Genomic DNA, 20516 nt, shown 5'->3' on the forward strand with positions numbered 1-20516 from the left:
CCACGCCCCTCTTACAACCTGTCTTCCGACCTTTTAATTCCACTAAAACTGCTCTCTGCAAAGTTACCAGGGATCTCTTAGTTGTCAGATACAATGAACTCTTCTTAAGTCTCATGCTCCTCAACTTCTCTGCAACCTTTGACAATGTTGGTCATCCTTTCTTCCTTGAAGTTCTCTTTTTTTCTAGATTTTCAGGACACCACTATCTCCTGATTCTTCTCCTTCCTGTTTGACCACTTCCCAGTCTCCTTCGTTGGATCTTCATCCAAATCACACACCATCCACAACACAACCCTGTTCCTCAGGGTCTGTCCTGGGCCCTCTTCTTTTCTTTCCCTACACTACTTCACTTGGTGATCTCATCATTGACCATGGATTTAATTATCATCTCTGTGCTGATGATTCACAAATCTACCTTTTCCTGCTCCAACACCTCTGCTGACTTTCAATCTCACATCTCCAACTGCTTTCAGACATCTCAAACTGGATGTCCAGTAGACATATTAAACTTAATATGCCCAAAACAGAACTTATTCTCTTTCCCCCTAAACCCTCCAACTGTTACCCCGTGGACGGTAACAGCATCCTCCCAGTCCCTTAGGCTCTCAACCTATCATCATCCACCATATCCAAACTGTTGCCAAGGCCTACCTATTCCACATCTCTCCTATATGCCCCCTTCTCTCCTCTGACATTTCCACTATTCTAGTGCAAGCCCTCATTCCCTCATGCTTTGACTATTGCAATAGCCTACCGGTGGGTCTGCCTGCCTTAAGTCTCTCTTCTGCTGATGGGTCTGTCTGCCTTAAGTGTCTCCCCACTTCTTTCTTCTTTCACAGCTGACATATATGAAAATATGTTTTACATGATTGTACATAAATAACCTATATAAAATTGCTTACCGTTTTAGGAAGAGGGGAGGGGAAGGAGAAAAATTTGGAACTCAAAATTTTGTAAAAATGGATGCTAAAAATTGTATTCACATATAATTGGAAAAAAGTACTATCAAAAATCTCTCACCACTTCAATTCTTTCTCCATTCAGTCACCAAAGTAATTTTCCTAAAGCACAGGTTCAGCTGTCTCCCCTACTCAAACTTCAGTGATTTCTTATTGCCTCCAAGAGAAAGCACAAAATAGTCTATCATTCAAAACCTTTCATAACTTAGCCCCCTCCTACCTTTCCAGTCTTCTTATACTTTACTCCTTAATCCAGCAACAATGGACAGTTCCACCACATTCCATTTCTTTCTTTGACTATCCCACCTCCCCCCATGCCTGGAATGCTCTCCCTCCTCAACTCCATCTACTGACTTCCCTGACTTTTTTTAAGTCCCAACTAAAATTCCATCTTTTACAGGTAGCTTCTTCCCAACCCCTCTTAATTCTAATGTCTTCTCTATGGTGAAATGGATTATGGTTTCAGAAAAACCTGAAAGGAATTCTATGAATTGTTGCAAAGTGAAGTGAGTAGAACTATGTACACTGTAACAGCAGATGATAATCAACTGTGAAAAATTTAGTAACTGATCAATATACTGATCCACAACAATTCCATGGGACTCATGATGAAAGACACCATTCACCACCAGCTGTTGTTTCATCCTTCCTTCTCTAAGAGGATTATGGCGTCAGCAAGGTATACCTTGACTTACAAGTGAATAGGATTTAAGTGGGAGAACTGTTCAAGGTTACCAGCCTCATTTTCCCTTCTGGAAGCATCTGGGTCCAGTTGCAAGATATAGATCAGGACTACTGGAAATGGCTCAGGATGCAGTGGGAGACCTTGGTCTTTTTAAGCTAAGGTCTATTCAAGTTCTCACTTTGAGGCAATGCCTATTTAGTGATTAAGGCAGTTAAGAAATGAACCAAGGAATGTCCCAGCCTTAAGCCTAATTCTGTCCCCCTTCCCCTCCCCCCCCAAAAAAAAACAATCTGGGAGGGGAAGATCCTCGGAGTTTCTGTACAAAACAGAAACATTTACTATTTACATTCACTTTGAGCCATCAATGAATGACCACTAAGTGGTGCTTGGGATGGGTTGTTGGCCAATCAATGACAGCCAGAGTGATTTGGGTTTAAGGCATAGTATTTAAGAAAGGAATCTAGCCAGTAAATTTACCCCAAGATGTCTTGCCAGGTTTCAGCCATCAAAATTTACATTCAGGGAAGGGAAGGGAAGGAAAGAGGGAAGGGAAAGAAAGTGAAGGAGGGAGGGAGGGAAGAAGGAAGGAAGGAAGGAAGGAGGGAAGGAAGGAAGGAAGGAAGGAAGGAAGGAAGGAAGGAAGGAAGGAAGGAAGGAAGGAAGGAAGGAAGGAAAGAAGGAAGATATGAATTAGGATGATTGGAGATGGCCCCACCCAACCCCCAGGTAGAGAAACAATGGACTCTCAGTGCAGACTGAAGATACCATTATTCTCTTTCTTTGTTTTTCTTGAGTTTTTTTCCTGCAACATTGCTAATGTGGAAATATGTTGTGAATTATTTCATATGTATGATGGATATTATATTTCTTGCCTTTTCAATGTGTGAGGGAAGGATGGAAAGGAGAGAACTTGTAATTGAAAATAGAAATGTTTTAAATTAAAAAGATTCTGTACTTTCTGTTTTTTCCTATTTATCCTGTATATAACTTGCTTTGTGTGCATGTTGTCTTCCCCATTATGTAGTAAGCTCCTTAAGGACAGAGACTGTTTTATACCTCTTTTTGAATCTCCAGTGTTTAGCATAGTGCCTGGCACATAGAAGGTGCTTGATAAATGTTTGTTGATTGAATGATTGACAGAGGGAATAGCCTTAATTTTTGTGTGTTTGTGAAACACAAGACGAAATTCTCATTTTTACCCCTAACTCTGGAATGGTGGGGTTAGAGGGAACTATTTTCATCTTTTTTAAAAATAATTTTTTTATTTTAAACTTAAATGCAAAATTTAAAAAGGGAAAAAATATTGTCATGTACACAGACCATAAGAAAGTAAGTTTCCATGTCAAGAAAAGCTATATATTGTTTTCAAAGCTGCTTAGCTTTTCTTTGCTTCTTTGTTGGTTTCCTTTCCTTTTCTGCTGTGTACTTTTTACCTTATTTTTTTTTCCGCTCCCACCTCCCACCACCCTAAAGAAGGCTACAATTAAACACATCTGTGTGTGTATACACACATATATGTACATATATACCTCCATAAACATGCATATATACATACTCATACACATAAGGGAGCTCTTTTCATTTAATGTTTTATCACTAAATCAGAATAGTCCGTTAAAAATGCATGATCACCTCGAGTTTCAGAATGTCATGAAGTAATGTCTGTAAATATATTGTTTTGCATTTTATTTTGGTTTGTTTATTTATTTTAGATATTTATTATGTATCTCTCCCATTCCCCTGTCTTCCACCAAGGAACAGTAAAAATAAAACCCTCATATAAATTATGCATAGCTAGCAAAACAAATTACCACACTGGTCATGTCTGAAAAATGTGTCTCCTTCAGCATTTTACGTCCATTATCTCTCTGGTAAGAGTGTACTTCATCTGTGTGCTGTACTTTGATTAATGTGAGCAAGACCCAAGTAATAATTTTAGAATGGACCTTTTAAATGCCATGTTGGCTGATCAGGCCACTCGGCGGGCTGAGCAGTTACTACCACACATCGCAGGTACAGCAATAGCTGTAGCAGCAGCCAACGGCAGCCCCGATCTGGGGCAAAACCTCAGCTTATAAATGGGGTCTTAAGTAAGCAGTGATTGGTCAGTACACCTTGAAATTCCCCCGCCCGATCCAGAAGCCTGCCCACTTCTATGCAAGTGTGCTTAAACTGGGAAAGGGTGGAGACCCAGTGGGGGAGGCGGAGCTGACCCGGCAGTCTGCTCACTTTCTTGAGGTAGAGGGGATGGAGAAAACCCTGCACAGCATGTGGTCCTCTGGCATGTTGGTTTATCATAGCGATAATCAGAATTCTAAAGTCGTTTTAAGTTCTTTTTCTTTATAATGCTGTTATTATGTAAACTGCCCTAGTTCTTTTCATTTTACATCTGTTCATAGTGGTCTTCCATTTCTCTCTAAACCTGTACATTTTGTCACTTATAACAGCACAATAACATTCTATTAAGTTCACATACCATGATTTGTTTATCCATTCTCCAATGGTAGACCTCAATGTCTAGGTTGGGGCAACTATGAAAAGAGCTAAAATAAATATTTTCTGGACATATTGATCTTTTTCCTCTTTCTTTTATCTTTTTGGGATATAGATCTAGCACTGGTATTGCTAAATCAAAAGATCATAAATGGTTTAGTGACTTTCTGGGCATAATTCCAAATTGCTTTCCAGAATGGTTAGACAACTCCACCAATTCATTATTTTGCTTTTTTTTTTTCCCAAAGCCTTTCCAACATTTGTCTATTAATGAGATGGAAGTTCAGAGTTGCTTTAATTTGCATTTCTCTAATTGTCATTGATTTGGAATAGCTTGGATTTTTTTCCTTTCAAAATTCCATATACTACCTACCTTTGACCATTGTGCCATTGTTTCAAGGGGGGAGCAGGAAACAAAGCATGAAGGCACCAGCTCACCTCAGGCATCCCTTCACCACTTTTTGTAAGGAGCAGGAGTAGGAGGGTGTGAAAGCAAAGCCAAGGGCAGGCTTTCCTAATGCTTTGTTTCCATGTTCCCTTAGCTCTGGTGTAGAAGAACTCATGGTCATGTCAGTTGTCTTAAAATTAAGTGGTGTTAACTTTTCACCTTTGTAACTGTTTCTGCAGTTAAACTAATGAAAAACGAATGTTGCTTTCTTTTGATGGAAAAAATTGCCATATCCAGTGCCATTCATTCAATAAACATTTATTCAGCCTTTAAAAAAAAAGAAAATTTGGGGGCAGGGCTCTTAGTCTTATACATTTGAATTATCCTTGGATATAAACACAGATTTTCCCCCAAGTTAATCTGTTTCCCATCTAATTTTGACAATGTTAGTTTTGTTTGTGCAAATTTTTTTTTAGTATTTTAATTAAAATTGTCCATCTTGTCTTTTGTGATCCTCTCTATCCCTTGTTTGGTTATTGTTAGGGGTGGATTTAATGCTAGCATCTTCAGTTCATGTTAGATATTGGGACAAAATGAGACACTCGCAGTCATTGAACTGTTAACCAGAGGAGGTTTACTTTGTTCTAACAACAAGGATATGCAACAAGGATGCAACAGCACTTTGCAACAATGCCCAGGTTCTAGGTTTATTAGCTTTTACATACTTGCATTGTAGGGGTATTTTGTCATAAGAGCCAAATTACATTTTTCCAGTCAACAATTTGTAGAGTGCTTTGCAAATCTTAAGGCATTATATAAATATTAGCCATTATTATTATTATCTAAAATCCCAAGTGGAAAAAAATTATTCCAGACTAGTTCCTACTTAGAACCATTTGGTTTTGATGGGGTGCTTGGGGTCTATGTTTGTAACATCAGTCTAAAATATCAGTTTGTAACATCAGTTTGTAAAATCAATTTGTAAAACCAGTCTGTAAAATCATACTTTCCCCCGCCTCCAGTCTCAGAGCATTAACTCTACCCCTTGCCCCTGCCAGCACTCTGCCCAACAACAACTCATGAACTGTTTATTTCTGCTTGGAACAATAACAAGCTACACCTATGAATCCTTCACTAAACCATCTACAAACATTTTAGCTTAGGCAAATGTTATCTCCCCTTAGTATAATGGCCAGCTGCATCTATGAGTCCTTCAATGCACTATCTATACGTTAACTCCTTAGCCAATTATACACACACTGAGTCTCTATTGGCCTTGGTTCCTAATATCCATCTTGTCAAACATGACACTGATGGGTGGCAGACTAGGCATTTCTCAGTCAGCCCTGACCACTAGCTGACTTAGTGACGTTTCAAGCCTAAAACCACACCTCCAGGTAGCCCCTCCTTGGGCTATTTCCCAGTGAATTATGGACAATAAGCCTTTGAAGTTGATATTAAAAGTGCATGTTCCTTTAAGCATTGACCACTCCTTAACTCCTCCCTAATCCCACCCTTACTCACCTAGATAGCATAATTGACATCTGATTTACTGTCATGACTCCTCAAAAATTATACCTGTGACATCTTTTAAGTTTACAGGTTCCCTAAGAACTCTTGCCTGCTGTAAAGCGTAACAATAAACTTTTGCAAGCCTGACTTCAAGATTGCTTGGGCCTAGTGAATTCCTTCCAGACTAAACTACAGGGACTCTGGTAATACCGTGTTTCCCCGATAATAAGACACTGTCTTATTAAATTTTTTGGACAGAAAAACACCAGAGGGCTTATTTTCAGGGGAGGGCTTATTTTAATGAACATTGACAGCAATTTTAATAAACAGGTAAATGTGAACAAAAAAATGTACCTTTATTCAATAATGATCATGTCATCTTCTTCAACAACATCGTCATAAGTGTCCATACCCTGAATTCCGTCCTGGATGTCTTGCGCCTCCATTTCCTTCAGAAGAAGTGGACCCAATCTGTCATGTCCAGCAATATAGCTCTCTTTAAATGAATATGTCTTGTCCAGGTAACCTGCTCATAGTGCCTTGGCGACACAGCTGTCAGTAATTTTATCCCATGACTTCTTCACCCAAGTCACGACTTCTTGCAGACAGGGCTTCACAAAGTTTCCACGCTGATTTCTTTCCATTCTATTTTCAATGTAGTCATTGACTTCCATGTGCAAATGGTCCTTGAATGGCTTCTTTATTGCAATATCAAGGGTCTGGAGATAGGCAGTCATTCCTGCAGGAATCATTACTTGATCTATTCTTCTCTCTGCAAGGAAGTTCTTCATTTCTTTAGCACGGTGAGTGCTGGCTGAATCCCAGACTATCAGACCTCTTTGGTTACCTCGCATAACAAGTGGCAGCATTAAATCAACCCACTTTCTAATTTAATTTAATTTCTTTTTTTTTTTGTTTAGCAATTGGGGTTAAGTAACTTGCTCAAGGTTACACGGCCAGTTATTTCTGGGTGTGGTGCTGAGTGTCTGAGCCCGGGATTCAATCTCCAGGTCGTCCCAACACTGGAGCCGGTACTCTTACTCGCTGAGCCACCTGGCCGCCCCTGATCAACCCACTTTCTTATAACAGCTTGTGTACACCAGGCTTTTTTGGTTTCAAGAACGTAAATGCCAGATACACGTTCAAGCTTATCTTTCTTGACCTTACTGATGATTAGAGGTGTGGCTTTCTTTCCATCCAAACGAATTGCCAAAACACAGGTGACCCGTGCACTTTCATAGCCAGTGGTGGGAATGTAGATTGACGTTGCACCCCTGTGATGAATTGTTGTTTGAGATCGTTGTCCCATAAACACTGCAGTTTCATCCATAGCAATCATATTGCAGGTTTGGTACTTGGAAATGTCGATCCTATCAATAAAGGACTTGAATGCAAGTGCACGTTTAATAACTTCAGCATCTTCCAGCTTAAACAGTGTTGTTGATCTTCTTACGTAGGGACAGTTCATACCATTGAAGGAAACCGTCCAACCAGTGTTGTGATGCTTTGAATCCTTCTGAGACCATTTCAAACTCTGGTGCCATTGAAAGGGCAAATGCTTGAATATCAGCCCTGCGCACAACCAAGGCCTTTGCTCTCCTGTCAGAAATCCATTCACCAATGAGGATCTCCAAGTCAGGATATAAGGGCTGCCGACCTGATCCAGACCTGCGCTTTTTCCCTTTTCCCTCATCCACCTGTTGATTGAGGTTATTATAATCTGTTCTCCATTTTCTGACCATTTGAAGACCCAAAAGTTTTTCTTTACAGAAAACTGCAAGATTCTTGCCATGTGACTCCTCTACAATTGCTTTCTTATACTCAACAGTATAGCTTTTCCTTTTTATACTCATGTCTGGGGGTCAAAACAGACAGAATAATAAAATTATGACCATCAGTCCTTCTTTTCACTCCATCATGCCCCCTGAGTTCTTCTTTTCTCCTCCATCATGCCCTTTTTCTCCTCCATCATGCCCCCTCACTCCCGCTTACATACCGGGTTTTTATGTTGTCCTGCCTCAGCTCTCCTCCGCAGTACTGCTCTCAATGGCGCCAGCAAGCAAATCACTGGGAAAGAACAGGATGACGCGCTCACTGCTGCAGCTCTGATTGGATGCAGCTCGGAGCGCAGCGTGCGTTTCAGGGGGGGGAGGGGGGGAACGGTGCATACAGAGAGTACTGTAATGTAGTGTATAGCGCGTAGCAATCTCAATAGGGCTTATTTTCGGAGGAGGGCTTATTTTAGAGGAATCTTACACAGTAAGGGGAGGGCTTATTTTTGGGATAGGTCTTATTATTGGGGAAACATGGTAGATTGGAGCCCCTGTCACACCTATTGCCATCCCCCTCATCAGTTTCACTGTAAGACAAGATTTAGCCTTTCTTTTCCCACAGAGCATCACTAATTAGTCCACCTTGCTATTCCATCCCTACTATGTCAGAAGCTGGAGTTTTCCTTGGAGCCACATGAGTTCTAATCCACACTAGATCTGAAATTACTTGGATAATCTTTCTCTGCCATTTAGACACTTAAAATGATTAATAACCAAAACCATAAGATTCTCTTTCAATCAACCAAGCCAAGATTAAATCCTGGCTATTTGGACAGGGTTTTAATCTCTTGATTTATTTTTTTTCCTGTATATGCCTAACTAGACACTGGCTTCCTCCATTTCACTCTCCTTCCCCCCTGTTATGTGCCACAAAATGATTATGATTGATAATAATTTTATGTAAAGGGCAAGATGTCTTCAAAGATGCAAATTAAATCAGGAGTTATATTTACACTTAAAGAACAATCAACCAGTAAACATTTATTAAGCATCTATTATGTGCTAGGCACTGTATTAAACACTTCACAAATATTATCTCATTTGATTCTCAAAACAACTCTGGGAAGTGGGTACTATTATAATCTTCATTTTACAGTTGAGAAAAACATTATGTGACTTGCTTAGGGTCACACAGCTAATAAGTGTCTGAGACTCCATTTGAATCCAGGTCTGTTCTGACTCTAGGCACAGTCCTCCATCCACTGCACTACTTAGCTTCCTGGTATGTGCATTTATATAGTCTTAAGGTTTGTAAAGTGCCTTACATATATCATTCATTTGATGTTCCCAGTACTGTGAGATAGGTGCTATTTTTATCCCCTTTCACAGCAGAGAAACTGAGGCTATAAGAGGTTTAGTGACTTATCTGGGGTCATTCAGTTAGTGTCTGAGGCTGAATTTGAACTCAGGTCTTCCTAACTCCAAGACCAGGGATGAAAATCCTTTCTGCAATTTATCAACCAATGGTTGTTTCCTCAGGAGCTGCTACTAATGTGAAATCGACATGGCAAAGTGTCTAATTTCCCTCTTTGATTCCCATGCCTCTCTTCTTTCTATTGCAAATCAGTCAAAAAACCCCTGGAATGACAGCATTACTAGCCCCAGCTCAGAGCCTGTAATAGTCTTTCCCAAGTTTGGAAAATATAATTTTTTATTTCTAGGACTACAATTTCTAGAATTCACAATCAAGTTATCTTTTCATTGTGGGGAGAAAAACAGCTTGCCTGTTTTAAGACACAGCCCTTTTTTTCTTTACTGCAGATCCTGAAAAACTTCTGAGAACTTACAGGTTTCTTTCTTAGCAGGGGATGGATGGGCTTGTAAATGGCATTTGTGTTATTTATTTCTCTTTGTCAGGGTGGCTTGGGGGTTGTACATGTAACAAGATAACTTTGGCATGCAAGCTTTTTAGCCCCAAACAGAACTCACCTAGCTTTTGTAATGCTGTATTTGTCATTTTTGTGGTTGTTGTCTTTTTGTTTTGTTTTAGACACTAGGGGGAACTGTGGCTTTATGAGCTATTTCTCTCAGACACTAAGGGAGATATCCCACAAACTTTGATTTTGTTATTTTAGAACCTGAACAAATGTATTGAAATCTGGCAAGAAAAGATGGACTTTTAAAACATTTCCCAGATATTGAAACATGACACTTTACTTCTATTTAGTTCCATAGATCTAATGTTTTTCAAACTTTTTTCTTGCCATATTTTATCTACTCTAGTATGAAATTAAAGTCTAATTGAGTTGATTTTTTTGTTTGGATTAAGTAGGAATAAATATACCTTCCAATACAATTAAAAATTACTTCTTATAATTACATTTTTAACAGCTTTCCCCATGATAGTTAGAAAAATGGATCATTTTCTTTAGACAAGTTATTACTGAATCTATGTCCAACCTATAACTAAAAGCTGCATTATACACATGTAAGTAATCAATTAATACTCATTGATTGACTTTTCTGAAGACTAACAGGAAGAGATTTTGTTGCTATGCATTCAAAGAAATCCATGCTGTATATAGCTTTAAATGAGACAGATTTATGTGGGCTACCCTTATAAAAAAATAGACAAAGTAAACAAATCTGTTAATAATTAAATACTGATGTGTTATCTAAATAGTTGTCAGTACAGATTGAGAAAGAGAACATTTATCCAGTAAGCTAAACTGGCAAACAGAAAGGAAATATATCTGCCAAAGTTTTAAAAAACTTTTTGTTATTGCAAGTGAAAATGCATCTCTTGTTTTGGAGGCAGTATTTTCATGCGAATAATACATTTTGAATGCTTTTTGAATTACTATTTTCTGTTTTGTCATGGGACAGTTCGGAGTTCACAGAATTTTCTTTCTAGTCATTTCCTTGATAAAGAGCTCGGAAAGTACAAAACTGCTGGCAGAATTTAAAAACTGCGGAGATGTGGAATGTGAAAGTAAGTATATTGAAAATAGCAGCATAAATACCTAGCATGAATATTAAAATGAAAATATTTGGTATAAATATTTATATACCATTGGGGAAAAGATGAAGTTATAAAGGTTAACTTTGTAGATTGCCTGTGAAAAATGTTAGAAGGGAAGTATTCTGTGGTACTACCTGATAGAAATGGTCAAAAGGTCAAAGTTCAGTATAAATTCAGATGACATAAGGGTGTTCCCAGTCATCACAAACAAATTTGTTAGTGTTTTAAAATGTTCTTGATTATTTACTATTTTATTTTCCCACTTATTCACCGCTTTATTTACTGGTATACATAAAGACATTAAAGTCCCTTGTGTTTGTACTCTTTCTGATTTATACAACAAAAGCTTTATCTTAATTTTCAACCATGTTCCGAGTCTCATTTTTTTTCCAACAGTTTAAAAAATATATGTGAGCCACCATGATTTATACTGGGGTGTGTGTGTGTGTTTATGTGTATATAAATTTTAACATCCCTGACCCTCATGGGTTCATTATTAATTTTTCATGTATTCCTTATGCAAATCTTTAAATTATATCAAACACTTTTCTTATGATTTTGTTTATATATATGAGCAATGCAAGTTAGATTTTCTTTTTAAATCTACTACAAAAAATATTTTGGTTATTACATCTACCCTTAAGTTGACCCTATAATTTGCAAAGTACTCTATTTACATTTATTGTTCCATGCTCACAACAACTCTTTGAGTTATTATTCTCCCCATTTTACAGACCTGGGACCTAATATTCTGAGTGATTAAGTAACTGTCCATCCACGATCAACATAATTTGAGTTGTTCTCTTAAACCCAGGTCTCCTAATATTATGTGGTATAATTGTAGCCTAATAGATTTGAATGTCTCCAAACAAGTAATTATCATCTGTCTGATATGTAGTCTTTATTTCTAAACTTTTGAAAAAGTGCTTTTCTTAATCCATTTTCTGAAAATTAAACTAATGTGAGGAACAAGATTTATCATTCAACTGCTCATTTGTAATTAATTTCTGTCTTGAATTTCTATTTTTCTCACATATTCACATCTATAAAGTCATAGTTTAGACCAGCAATGTCAAATTCAAATAGAAACAGGACCGCTAAACCATATGTAAGGATCCTCTGGTTGCATATTGATCACACGTTAACAGTGTCTATATTCTATTGCATTTTAATTTATCCTCTTAAATATTTCCCAATTGCATTTTAGTCTGGTTTGGGGTGAACTTGGGAGTAGCCCATGGGCCTTTTGGTTGAAACTTCTGGTTTAGATCAATAATAAAGAAGACATTTCAATTTTTGTAATTTTATGTGATATTTAAATTTAATTAGTGGTCTTATTAAATTAGTTTTTCACTGAGGAACATCACTACTGTAAGTATGAAATGATTGCAATGATTACAATACATACGTATACCATACATTATGTTTGTAGGCATTTGGTAAATTACTCATTCAATAAAATTTTTTTTGAGGTTCTCTTGTGGGCTGAGGGGAATAGGAGAGAAATGTAAAACATATTTCTTGCCTTCAAGTTATTTATATAGATTAGGGAGCAAGACCTAATACATATGAAATAATTAATACTGCAATGAGTAACACACCATTAAGACCATAGAAATAGAGAAAGATTAATTGGCAGTAGAGCAGTTGAGCAAGGACTTAGCTGTACCCCAAAGGACTTTTACTAGGATTTGTCACAATTATTGGAAAAAACCTTAAGATTCATCTAGTCCAACCCCTTCATTTTAAGAGTGAGGAAATTTCCCACAAAAGGAGAAATTTGCTCTACTTCATACAGTTGAGATGTTCTAAATGGGTTCTTCTGACTCTAAATCTTTCTATAATACCATGATGGATGTTCGAATTTTGAGCTACAAGGGACCATATAGATCAGTCCAATTCTCCCATTTTACAAATGTAGAACTTGGGATGCATATAGGTTAAGTGACTTGCCCAAGGCTACACATTTAGTAAATAGAGCTGGGATTTTAACTCCAGCTCTGACTCCAAATCAAGAGCTCTTTGCATTATACAAACCTTACTTTCTTAATTTTTTTCATTCTGAATTTACCAAACACCAAAAAAAGAAAACTTGCACATAGAAAGTAAAACACAAAAAAATGAATTATAGCTGAAATTACAAATTTTATACAGAATGCTCTTTAAAAATCATATGATAAATTCAACATGTTGCTTTCAAAGCTGTTGTATCTGTTTCCTTCTGAACTTTCTTATATTTCTCTATGAGCATTTTTTAAGATGCTTCAATGACCTCTTTTATTTCTTTTCTCTATTTTTTTTTTTGGCAACTTCTTCCTCCTTCCCAAACCCTTTTCCCCACAAATAAAAACTGCAAAAACACAATCTTTGTAAAAACTAAGCATTGATTGTCAATCAATCAAAATCACTATATCCACATCCTTATCCTATACCTTGGGTCCACCAACCAACTTTCTATCAGGAGATGAATAACATGCTTTATCATTTGTCTTCTGAAGTCATGGTACAGACAGGGAGAACAGTCCAAAGTTACAATAACCAGCAATGCATTGGTGTGTTCAGAGGATAGTAAAAAGACTATTGGATAATTATGAGAGAAAAAGTTGTATATATAGTAGGGAGCCACTGGAGATTTTTAAATAGGGGAATGATTTGATGAAATTGGTATTTAGAAAATTAATCTGGGGGGCAGCTAGGTAGTAGATAGAGTACCTGCCCTGGAGTCAGGATGAACCTCAGTTCAAATATGGCCTCAGATACTTACTGTGTGACCCAGGGCAAGTCACTTAACCCCAATTGATTCCAAAAAAGAAAAATTTTTAAAAAAAAGAAAGAAAATTGATTTGGCAAGTGATATGAAGGATAGCTTGGAGGGAGAAGAGACTAGAGGTAGAACATTTTTAAATATTAGAGTTTAAAATATGTATTTTCTTTAAATGTTTATATAGCTTTAATAAGCAGAGGAGTAGCCATAAGAGATTATGAAGGATCTGACTGCCAATACTTGAACTTCAAAACAGGAGAAGAGATATCTGTTTATGCCAAACTTTTGGGAGAAAGAGAAGATTTGTGGGCAGGAAGTGTAAGTATCTTATTTAACACTGAATTCGGAACCAACGTTTGAATATCTAAGATGTGATATAATTAAGATAAGTAAAATATATTTTGCACTTCTAAAAGAGCTTTCATCTAAAATTATAAAAACACTGTGTAGATATTAACAAAGCCTTTAAACACATCCGAAAATCTGAACAAAATTGGGCATTTGTGGGAAAGAATGGAACTATACATTAGATTCAAAGATGTATTTTCTGTCAAAAGAGACCATATGTGTCACCATAGAAGTATTCTAATGAAAGAATCATTGCCTAGGAAAGAGAGAAGCATATTTTTCATAGGGAAAACAGCTTCTATTCAGCCCAAAGTCCAGATAGATTGAGGTTCACAAAAGCCTCATTGCGTCAGACTGCTTTCCTGAGTCATTAACATGAATAAATTAATGATTAATGCTTTTAGAGGTAAACAGATCTGTGTAACTCTATATCATTGTCTCTTCATCAAAAAATGTTATGACTAATAATTTTGTTACCAAATTGTATGAGTATGACAGTATAGCTAAAGATATGGGCTTTCCTCACTAAATATGTGTAGTGCTAGCGACAATGGCCACTGTTTAAAACGGAAACTCTGCCACTTCATCTCAAGGACTGTATACCATTTTGCTCAGCTTGAACATCTGATTTATACACAGGAAAGTTTTGGGTGTGTTCTTGTCTTGATTACATCTTCTTGCTTCAGGATTTTCACTGTATCTCCAAAAAAAAGATCATTTGATGATTTTTTTAAAAAATCGCTTCCATGTCCTAACAATTCCACCCTCTTTCTTCTAACAAGTAAAGCCAATCAAAACAAATCAGCATGTAGGCAACAACCTTCATTCCACATCTCTTGTGTACCACCTTTCTACTGAGAGGTAGAAATCATTCTTCACCTAAGGTACTCTTCAGTCATGACTGATCACTGAATTGAGCAGGGTCCTAAGTGAGCAGTGTCCGATTGTTCTAATACCATTGAAGGACGTGTGTAAGTATGATTGTTTTATAAAAGAATTTGTTCCTTTTTTTTCCAGACATGTTGTTACTTGAGATCCTAGTGTATACAGGGGGATGTCCCCAAGGGGTTTTTGTTTTGTATTTCATAGATTATTTATGCTAGGGGTTCTGTATTTCTGGTATGGGAAGTTAAAATATTTCCCTTTGGGCTATTAACAGTTTAGTTTTATGATGACCTGATAACTCTCAAGCAGAATCTTTAAACTTTAACTCAGAGCTCATCAGAGATTCCTTGAGCCCAATGAAGTTGGATTGCTGATGGTGTGAACACTGGTTCCAGAGGCTAAACTCTGCTTCCTACTCTCACCCCTGGCCTCACCCTACCCTTTTATTTTTTTACTTGAAGGGATGGAGGGATTTGGAAGAGACTAGACGGAATCTTATTGTTCCATAGAAATATCTAGTATTACTTTTAAAATAAGGTAGTTTGACAATTATAACAATACCTTGCACTTGTATATGACTTTGAAGTTTTTAAAGAACTTTTACAAATATTATCCTCACTTATCCCTCACAATAACCCTTTCAAGTAGTTGCAATTTATTATCCTCATTGTGCAGATGAGGAAATTGAGGCAGACATAGGTTAAATGATTTATCTAGGATCATACAACTAGTAAGTGTTTGAGTCAGAATTTGAGCTCAGGTCTTCCTAACTCCAAGTCCAGCTCTCTATCTACTGTACTATCTGGTTGCTCTTAGATGACCTTTTCAGTTGTAGATTTATAATCCTATGATCCTTTTTATATTTAGGTTGTGTATCTATTTGGAGCTAATATTGCAACTCAGTGGTGCAGTGGATAGAGCACCTGGGCAGGGTGTCAGGAGGACTCATCTTCCTGAGTTCAAATCTGGCCTGAGATACTTACTAGGTGTATGACCCTGGCCAAGTCACTTAACCCTGTTTGCTTCAGTATCCTCATCTGTAAAATGAGCTGGAGAAAGAAATGGCAAGCTACTCCAATATCTTTGCCAGGAAAACCCCAAATGGGGTCACAAAGAGTCAGACATGACTAAAAAATGACTGAACAAAAATTATATCTTCAGGGCAGGTCTGTACCTGCCTGATGAGCCAAGGCAAAAAGATGAATAGTGTTCTTAGACCTACCATGTTCTGAAGGTGCAAAATTTACAAGAAAGCATAAGAACCTAAGTAAAATGATCCACGGATATCTTAATTAGGCACAGTACCACAGGGTGTCACTTCACTGGAATTACAATAACTGTAGCAGTTGCCACACCAATGAGAAGTACCATTGCTTGTGTCAGAGGACCAAAATACAATAGGTTCTTTTAATCTTGGGGCAGGAAATAGACTGTGAAAGAAGATGAGAGGGATCCCCAGTCTCACAAAATATTGTATTTGAACTAGCTTGGGAGGAGTCAGATCCCTGTATAACCTGTGAAAAGCTTAATGCCAGCTGGTCCTCTTTTCTTTTGTTTGGGATGGATCAAGGACATAGACTGGTTCACTCAGATATGGCTCTCCTGTCTCTTATTCTTTGCTCAGAAACTAAAACCTTTACCTGCTATTTATACCCTGAATTCTGAGAGTGTGACATTCACATCTGTGCTATATCTAAGCCAGGTGAATGCTGTGGCAACCCTGGATTTATGAATTTGCCTTTGTTGTGCACATAGAACATTGTGGTAGGAATGAGGAATGTCAAGAAAGGGAATAAAATTTAATACAAATTGTCTATCTCTCCTGACTTCTATATTTAAAACAAAGATATTTTTAGCATCTGGATATTTTCTATTTCACATTGTAGAAGCAACAAGCTATCATCTATTCTCATCTTCATTCTCTAATTTAGAATATTAAGAAAGCATTTTTAAAAATTATCTTAGTCTGAAAGAGAAACTTTGTCATTCTTTTTTTTTTTAATTTTTTGCTTTTTGGAGGGCAGGGCAATTGGGGTTAAGTGACTTGCCCAAGGCCACACGGCTAGTAAGTGTTAAGTGTCTGAGGACAGATTTTTACTCAGGTCCTTCTGACTCCAGGGCCAGTGCTCTATTGACTGTGCCACCTAGCTACCCCAGTCTTTCTTTAACTAACAATCCTCTATTAACTATCTGCTCCTCTCTCTCTGATTAGCCCAGAAATGACTGTTCCCTTGAAGCAATTAAGGCTATGACCACACTAGGGCTAGGAGCCCTTAATTGATTTACCTAAGAGCAGTAGATTATTTCTCTACTCTTTGACCAGACTAGGTTAATGATCAGAGTAAAAGGTCTCTTGGCTTCACCTTTGATCCTCTGGCAAAGAGCACCCTTGAAGGGAGTGGTCAAAGGGAAGATGAAATGTTTTAGGGTTTTCCACATGTGGAGAACTAAGTTACTATTGTTCTGTTGGAAAAAGTTAACTTACCTAACTGAACTGTGCCTTTGCTCAATTTTGATCGTGAATTATACTTTGTTTAAGAATCCTATAAATTAGCACCTCAAAATTATCTGTGTTAGACAAAGGATTGAGGGCACGAAGAAACTCGGTTTGGATGTTTTCATAAGTAGGATAGGGTTTAGATTTAGATTGACTGTAAATTAATAGCAATTGTTCCTAGCAGACTTCTGCTTATAATGCAGAGTAAAGAACTTTTTCTTTAAACACTGTTTTATTGAGAGTTGTTATGTGAACCTGTCAATAGCTTATAAAGCGTGATTTTATCCATTTTGTAAACAATTTGAAATGATAAGATTAAAACTCTGTGAGTAGCAGGGAGCTGGAGAATGGAACTGTGAGCCTAAAAAAGAGAGGGACAGGTGAAGAGAGCAGGGTGGTACCCCAAGAGGAAGGAGAAAAAGAAAGATGCAGCTCACTCCCTGCCACTTCGTGTTCCTGGTGCAGGGCAGCCTTTATCTGGTCCAGGAAGCTTACCTGGCAGGGGGAGTCCAGTCAATCAATAAACATTTATTAATCACCTAGTATGTCCAGGAAATGTGATAATAATATGGAGATGGATACACAACCTCTGATACTGGTAATAAGAAGGAAAGGTATTCCAAAGGGTTCAGTTGCACCCTTCAGAAAGGTCAGCTATGGCCATGATGACTCCCACCATTACTCTGATGACCCTGAACATGATGATGCTGAGGGACAACCTTGGCTCTAGGTGACTGGGAAATGGGGACATCTCTCCCCCAACTCCTGTAAGATTAACAGCTCCAAATTCCTTGGGCTGCTGGCCCCACCAGGGGAGTCATGAGGGGATCCAGGACAGCCCCCCGCCCATACCCACCATAGTACCACATCTCCTGCCAAATTGAAAAAAAATCTTTGGCTGGGGCGACTTCTATTCCAACATCAAGACAGTGGCACTGAATCTAGTGATCACAGAGAAGATTGTGGACCATGGCAATGGTACCTCCAGTGTCCACTTCTAGCATAATGCCACTGACCAAGGGAGCATCTCAGTCAGCCTAATGCCCACCCCCACCCCCCCCACCCAGCAAGGCTGTGGAGTTCCACCAAGAACAGCAGATCTTCACTGAAGTCAAAGTATCCAAGAGTTTCAGTTTCCAGCTTGAGTGGGAGAAGGTAGATTAGTGGACCTCACTCTGCACTCATGACCCTACCAAAACCTACCCCTGGGACCATACCTGGAACTGCTCCAAGCCCTTCAAGGTCCTATGTATCTATATCGCCTTATACAGCACAGACTATCAGCTGGTCCAGAAGGTGTGCTCAGATTACAACTACCATAATGATGCCTCCTACTATCCTTCTGGGTGATGCCCTGGGTGGGTAGAGTGGAGGACCTTCAGAGAGCTTCTCTTTCTATACCAGAGGCTGAAGGAGATTGTATTGCCAGAGGAGGAGGAGACCTAGGGGGCATGGGATAAGAAAGAGACTAGAATTCCAGATAGGAAGGGAGAGTGGAAGCAGAATTGTGGGGTATGATCAGAGTAAAGTCAAGGGAGAAGGAAAGGAAAGAAATCTTTGGAGTAGGAGCTACTGAGTAACCTTAAACAAGTGAAATTGAAAGGGATGGGTTCTAGGTAACTGAGCCTAATAGAAGACTGAGTTGTAGGTAGACATTGAGTTCCAGGAGTCTCAGGGGAGTGGGTTATGGAAGCCTCTGGCAAATATCTCTAGTGATTGAATGATGCAGAGACACCTAGAACCTTAGTTCCTTGGGTACTGTACTCAAGAAGAGACAGACATGAAATGGTGGATATCTTCAGACAAAATACAAAGTTGGAAGGGCTCAGTGAAGTTTATAGTCAGAAGGGAATTTCCAACAGCCCAAGAGGAAACACTGAAGATGAATTTGGATTAGAACAAAAACCCATCCTAGTGGTTGAGAATTGTCAGCACCTAGTTGTTAGAGTGAAGTGAGAGAGACAACCATCAATCATCAAGATCTCAGTTAATGGAGGAACATCCTCATCCACACACACATCCCTCATCATTAAGAACCACTCTCCCCTGCTAATAAGGATCCCACTCTCAGACAGTATTGGGAGGCATACTTTAATGGGGTAGGCTTTTCGAGGGTGTGGGAAGAAAGTCTTCTAACCCCAGCAATGTCTGCTGGACACAGACATTGTCCTGTTAATGATTGCTCCTCCTCTGCCCCCCAATGCCTCCTGAGTTCCCTCCTCCTATATTGGGTATGTTTCCCCAAGGGAGTAAGCTTGGGAGGGAAGACAGAACACTTGAGTCCCCTCTGCAACCTTTGCCTCCTCCACCCTAGATGGCTCTAAGGGGTTGCCAGTTAATTCAGAAGAAGCAAGGCTGAATGAGATAGAGGATACTGGGTATCTGTTTCAGATATTCTGTGATGTCTTGCAAAATTACCTTGAATGTTGACTTCTGTTTGTAGAATCATGTTTTTGGAACAAAGAATAAAGCATTTCCAGGACTTGGGAATCTTAGTTGTGTGTTGTTTTTTGTTTTTTTTTTTTTTTAAAAAAAACAACCCTGTGAATAAAAATAACGTTAAAAACTGTGAGAGAAAATGAGGGTCAATAGACTTCATTGCTTTAAGGGAATTTTTTTTTCTGAAATAATATTGGGGTTTTTTTCATCTTATAGAAAGGAAAGGATTTTGGATATTTTCCCAAAGATGCAATCCAAGTTGAGGAGATATTCATTTCTGAAGAAGTTCAAGTGCCAACTAAAGTGAGTATAAACCTCCATTCTCCCTAATTGATCTTAAAACTATTCTTAGATCATAGCATTCTTATGGCATGTTTTTCAATTCTCATTCATTAGTTATGTGCTTTTCAATCTGGTCAGCTAGGGTTTTAAAAATACCTCCTATGTTCCAGACACTGTGCTAAGCACTAAGGATACAAAGAATGCAAAAATAGTCACAGCCTAATGGGAGACACAAACATGCAAAAAACTATGTACAAACAAAGTAAGTATGTGTACATATGTACATAAAGTACTATATTTTACATATGTGTATACACACATATACATGTACAAATAGTGACATCAGAGGGAAGGCACTAAGATTAAGAACTAGAAAAGGCTTTTTTAAAAAAATTAACTTATTTACTTTTAGTTTACAACATTCATTTCCACAATCCCTTGAATTACAAATTTTATCCCTCCCCCTCCCA

General features: G+C 38.1%; 1 protein-coding gene and 1 pseudogene across 5 annotated transcripts in view; both read left to right on the forward strand.

The window, feature by feature from the left end:
- Nucleotides 1–20516, forward strand: part of MIA2 (MIA SH3 domain ER export factor 2) — a 481197-nt gene that overhangs the window by 342636 nt on the left and 118045 nt on the right. For 2 of the 5 annotated variants that reach the window (XM_069082292.1, XM_069082293.1), the window contains exons 1-3: nt 10551–10801; nt 13780–13913; nt 19981–20067. The exons of 1 other annotated variant lie outside the window; for it this stretch is intronic. In XM_069082292.1, the coding sequence (XP_068938393.1) occupies nt 10687–10801; nt 13780–13913; nt 19981–20067 (336 nt within the window). In that variant the 5' untranslated portion in view covers nt 10551–10686. Of the gene's footprint in view, nt 1–10546; nt 10802–13779; nt 13914–19980; nt 20068–20516 lie in introns of those variants that run through there. 2 more of the 5 variants (XM_069082294.1, XM_069082295.1) reach the window with 2 other exon arrangements.
- Nucleotides 17752–18675, forward strand: LOC138156970 (neurexophilin-3-like; annotated as a pseudogene).

The sequence above is a fragment of the Petaurus breviceps genome, unplaced genomic scaffold, assembly GCF_028583685.1.
Source record: "Petaurus breviceps papuanus isolate PSGF00001 unplaced genomic scaffold, PetGlider_PUasm1.0 164, whole genome shotgun sequence".
In the NCBI taxonomy this organism is placed as follows: domain Eukaryota; kingdom Metazoa; phylum Chordata; class Mammalia; order Diprotodontia; family Petauridae; genus Petaurus; species Petaurus breviceps.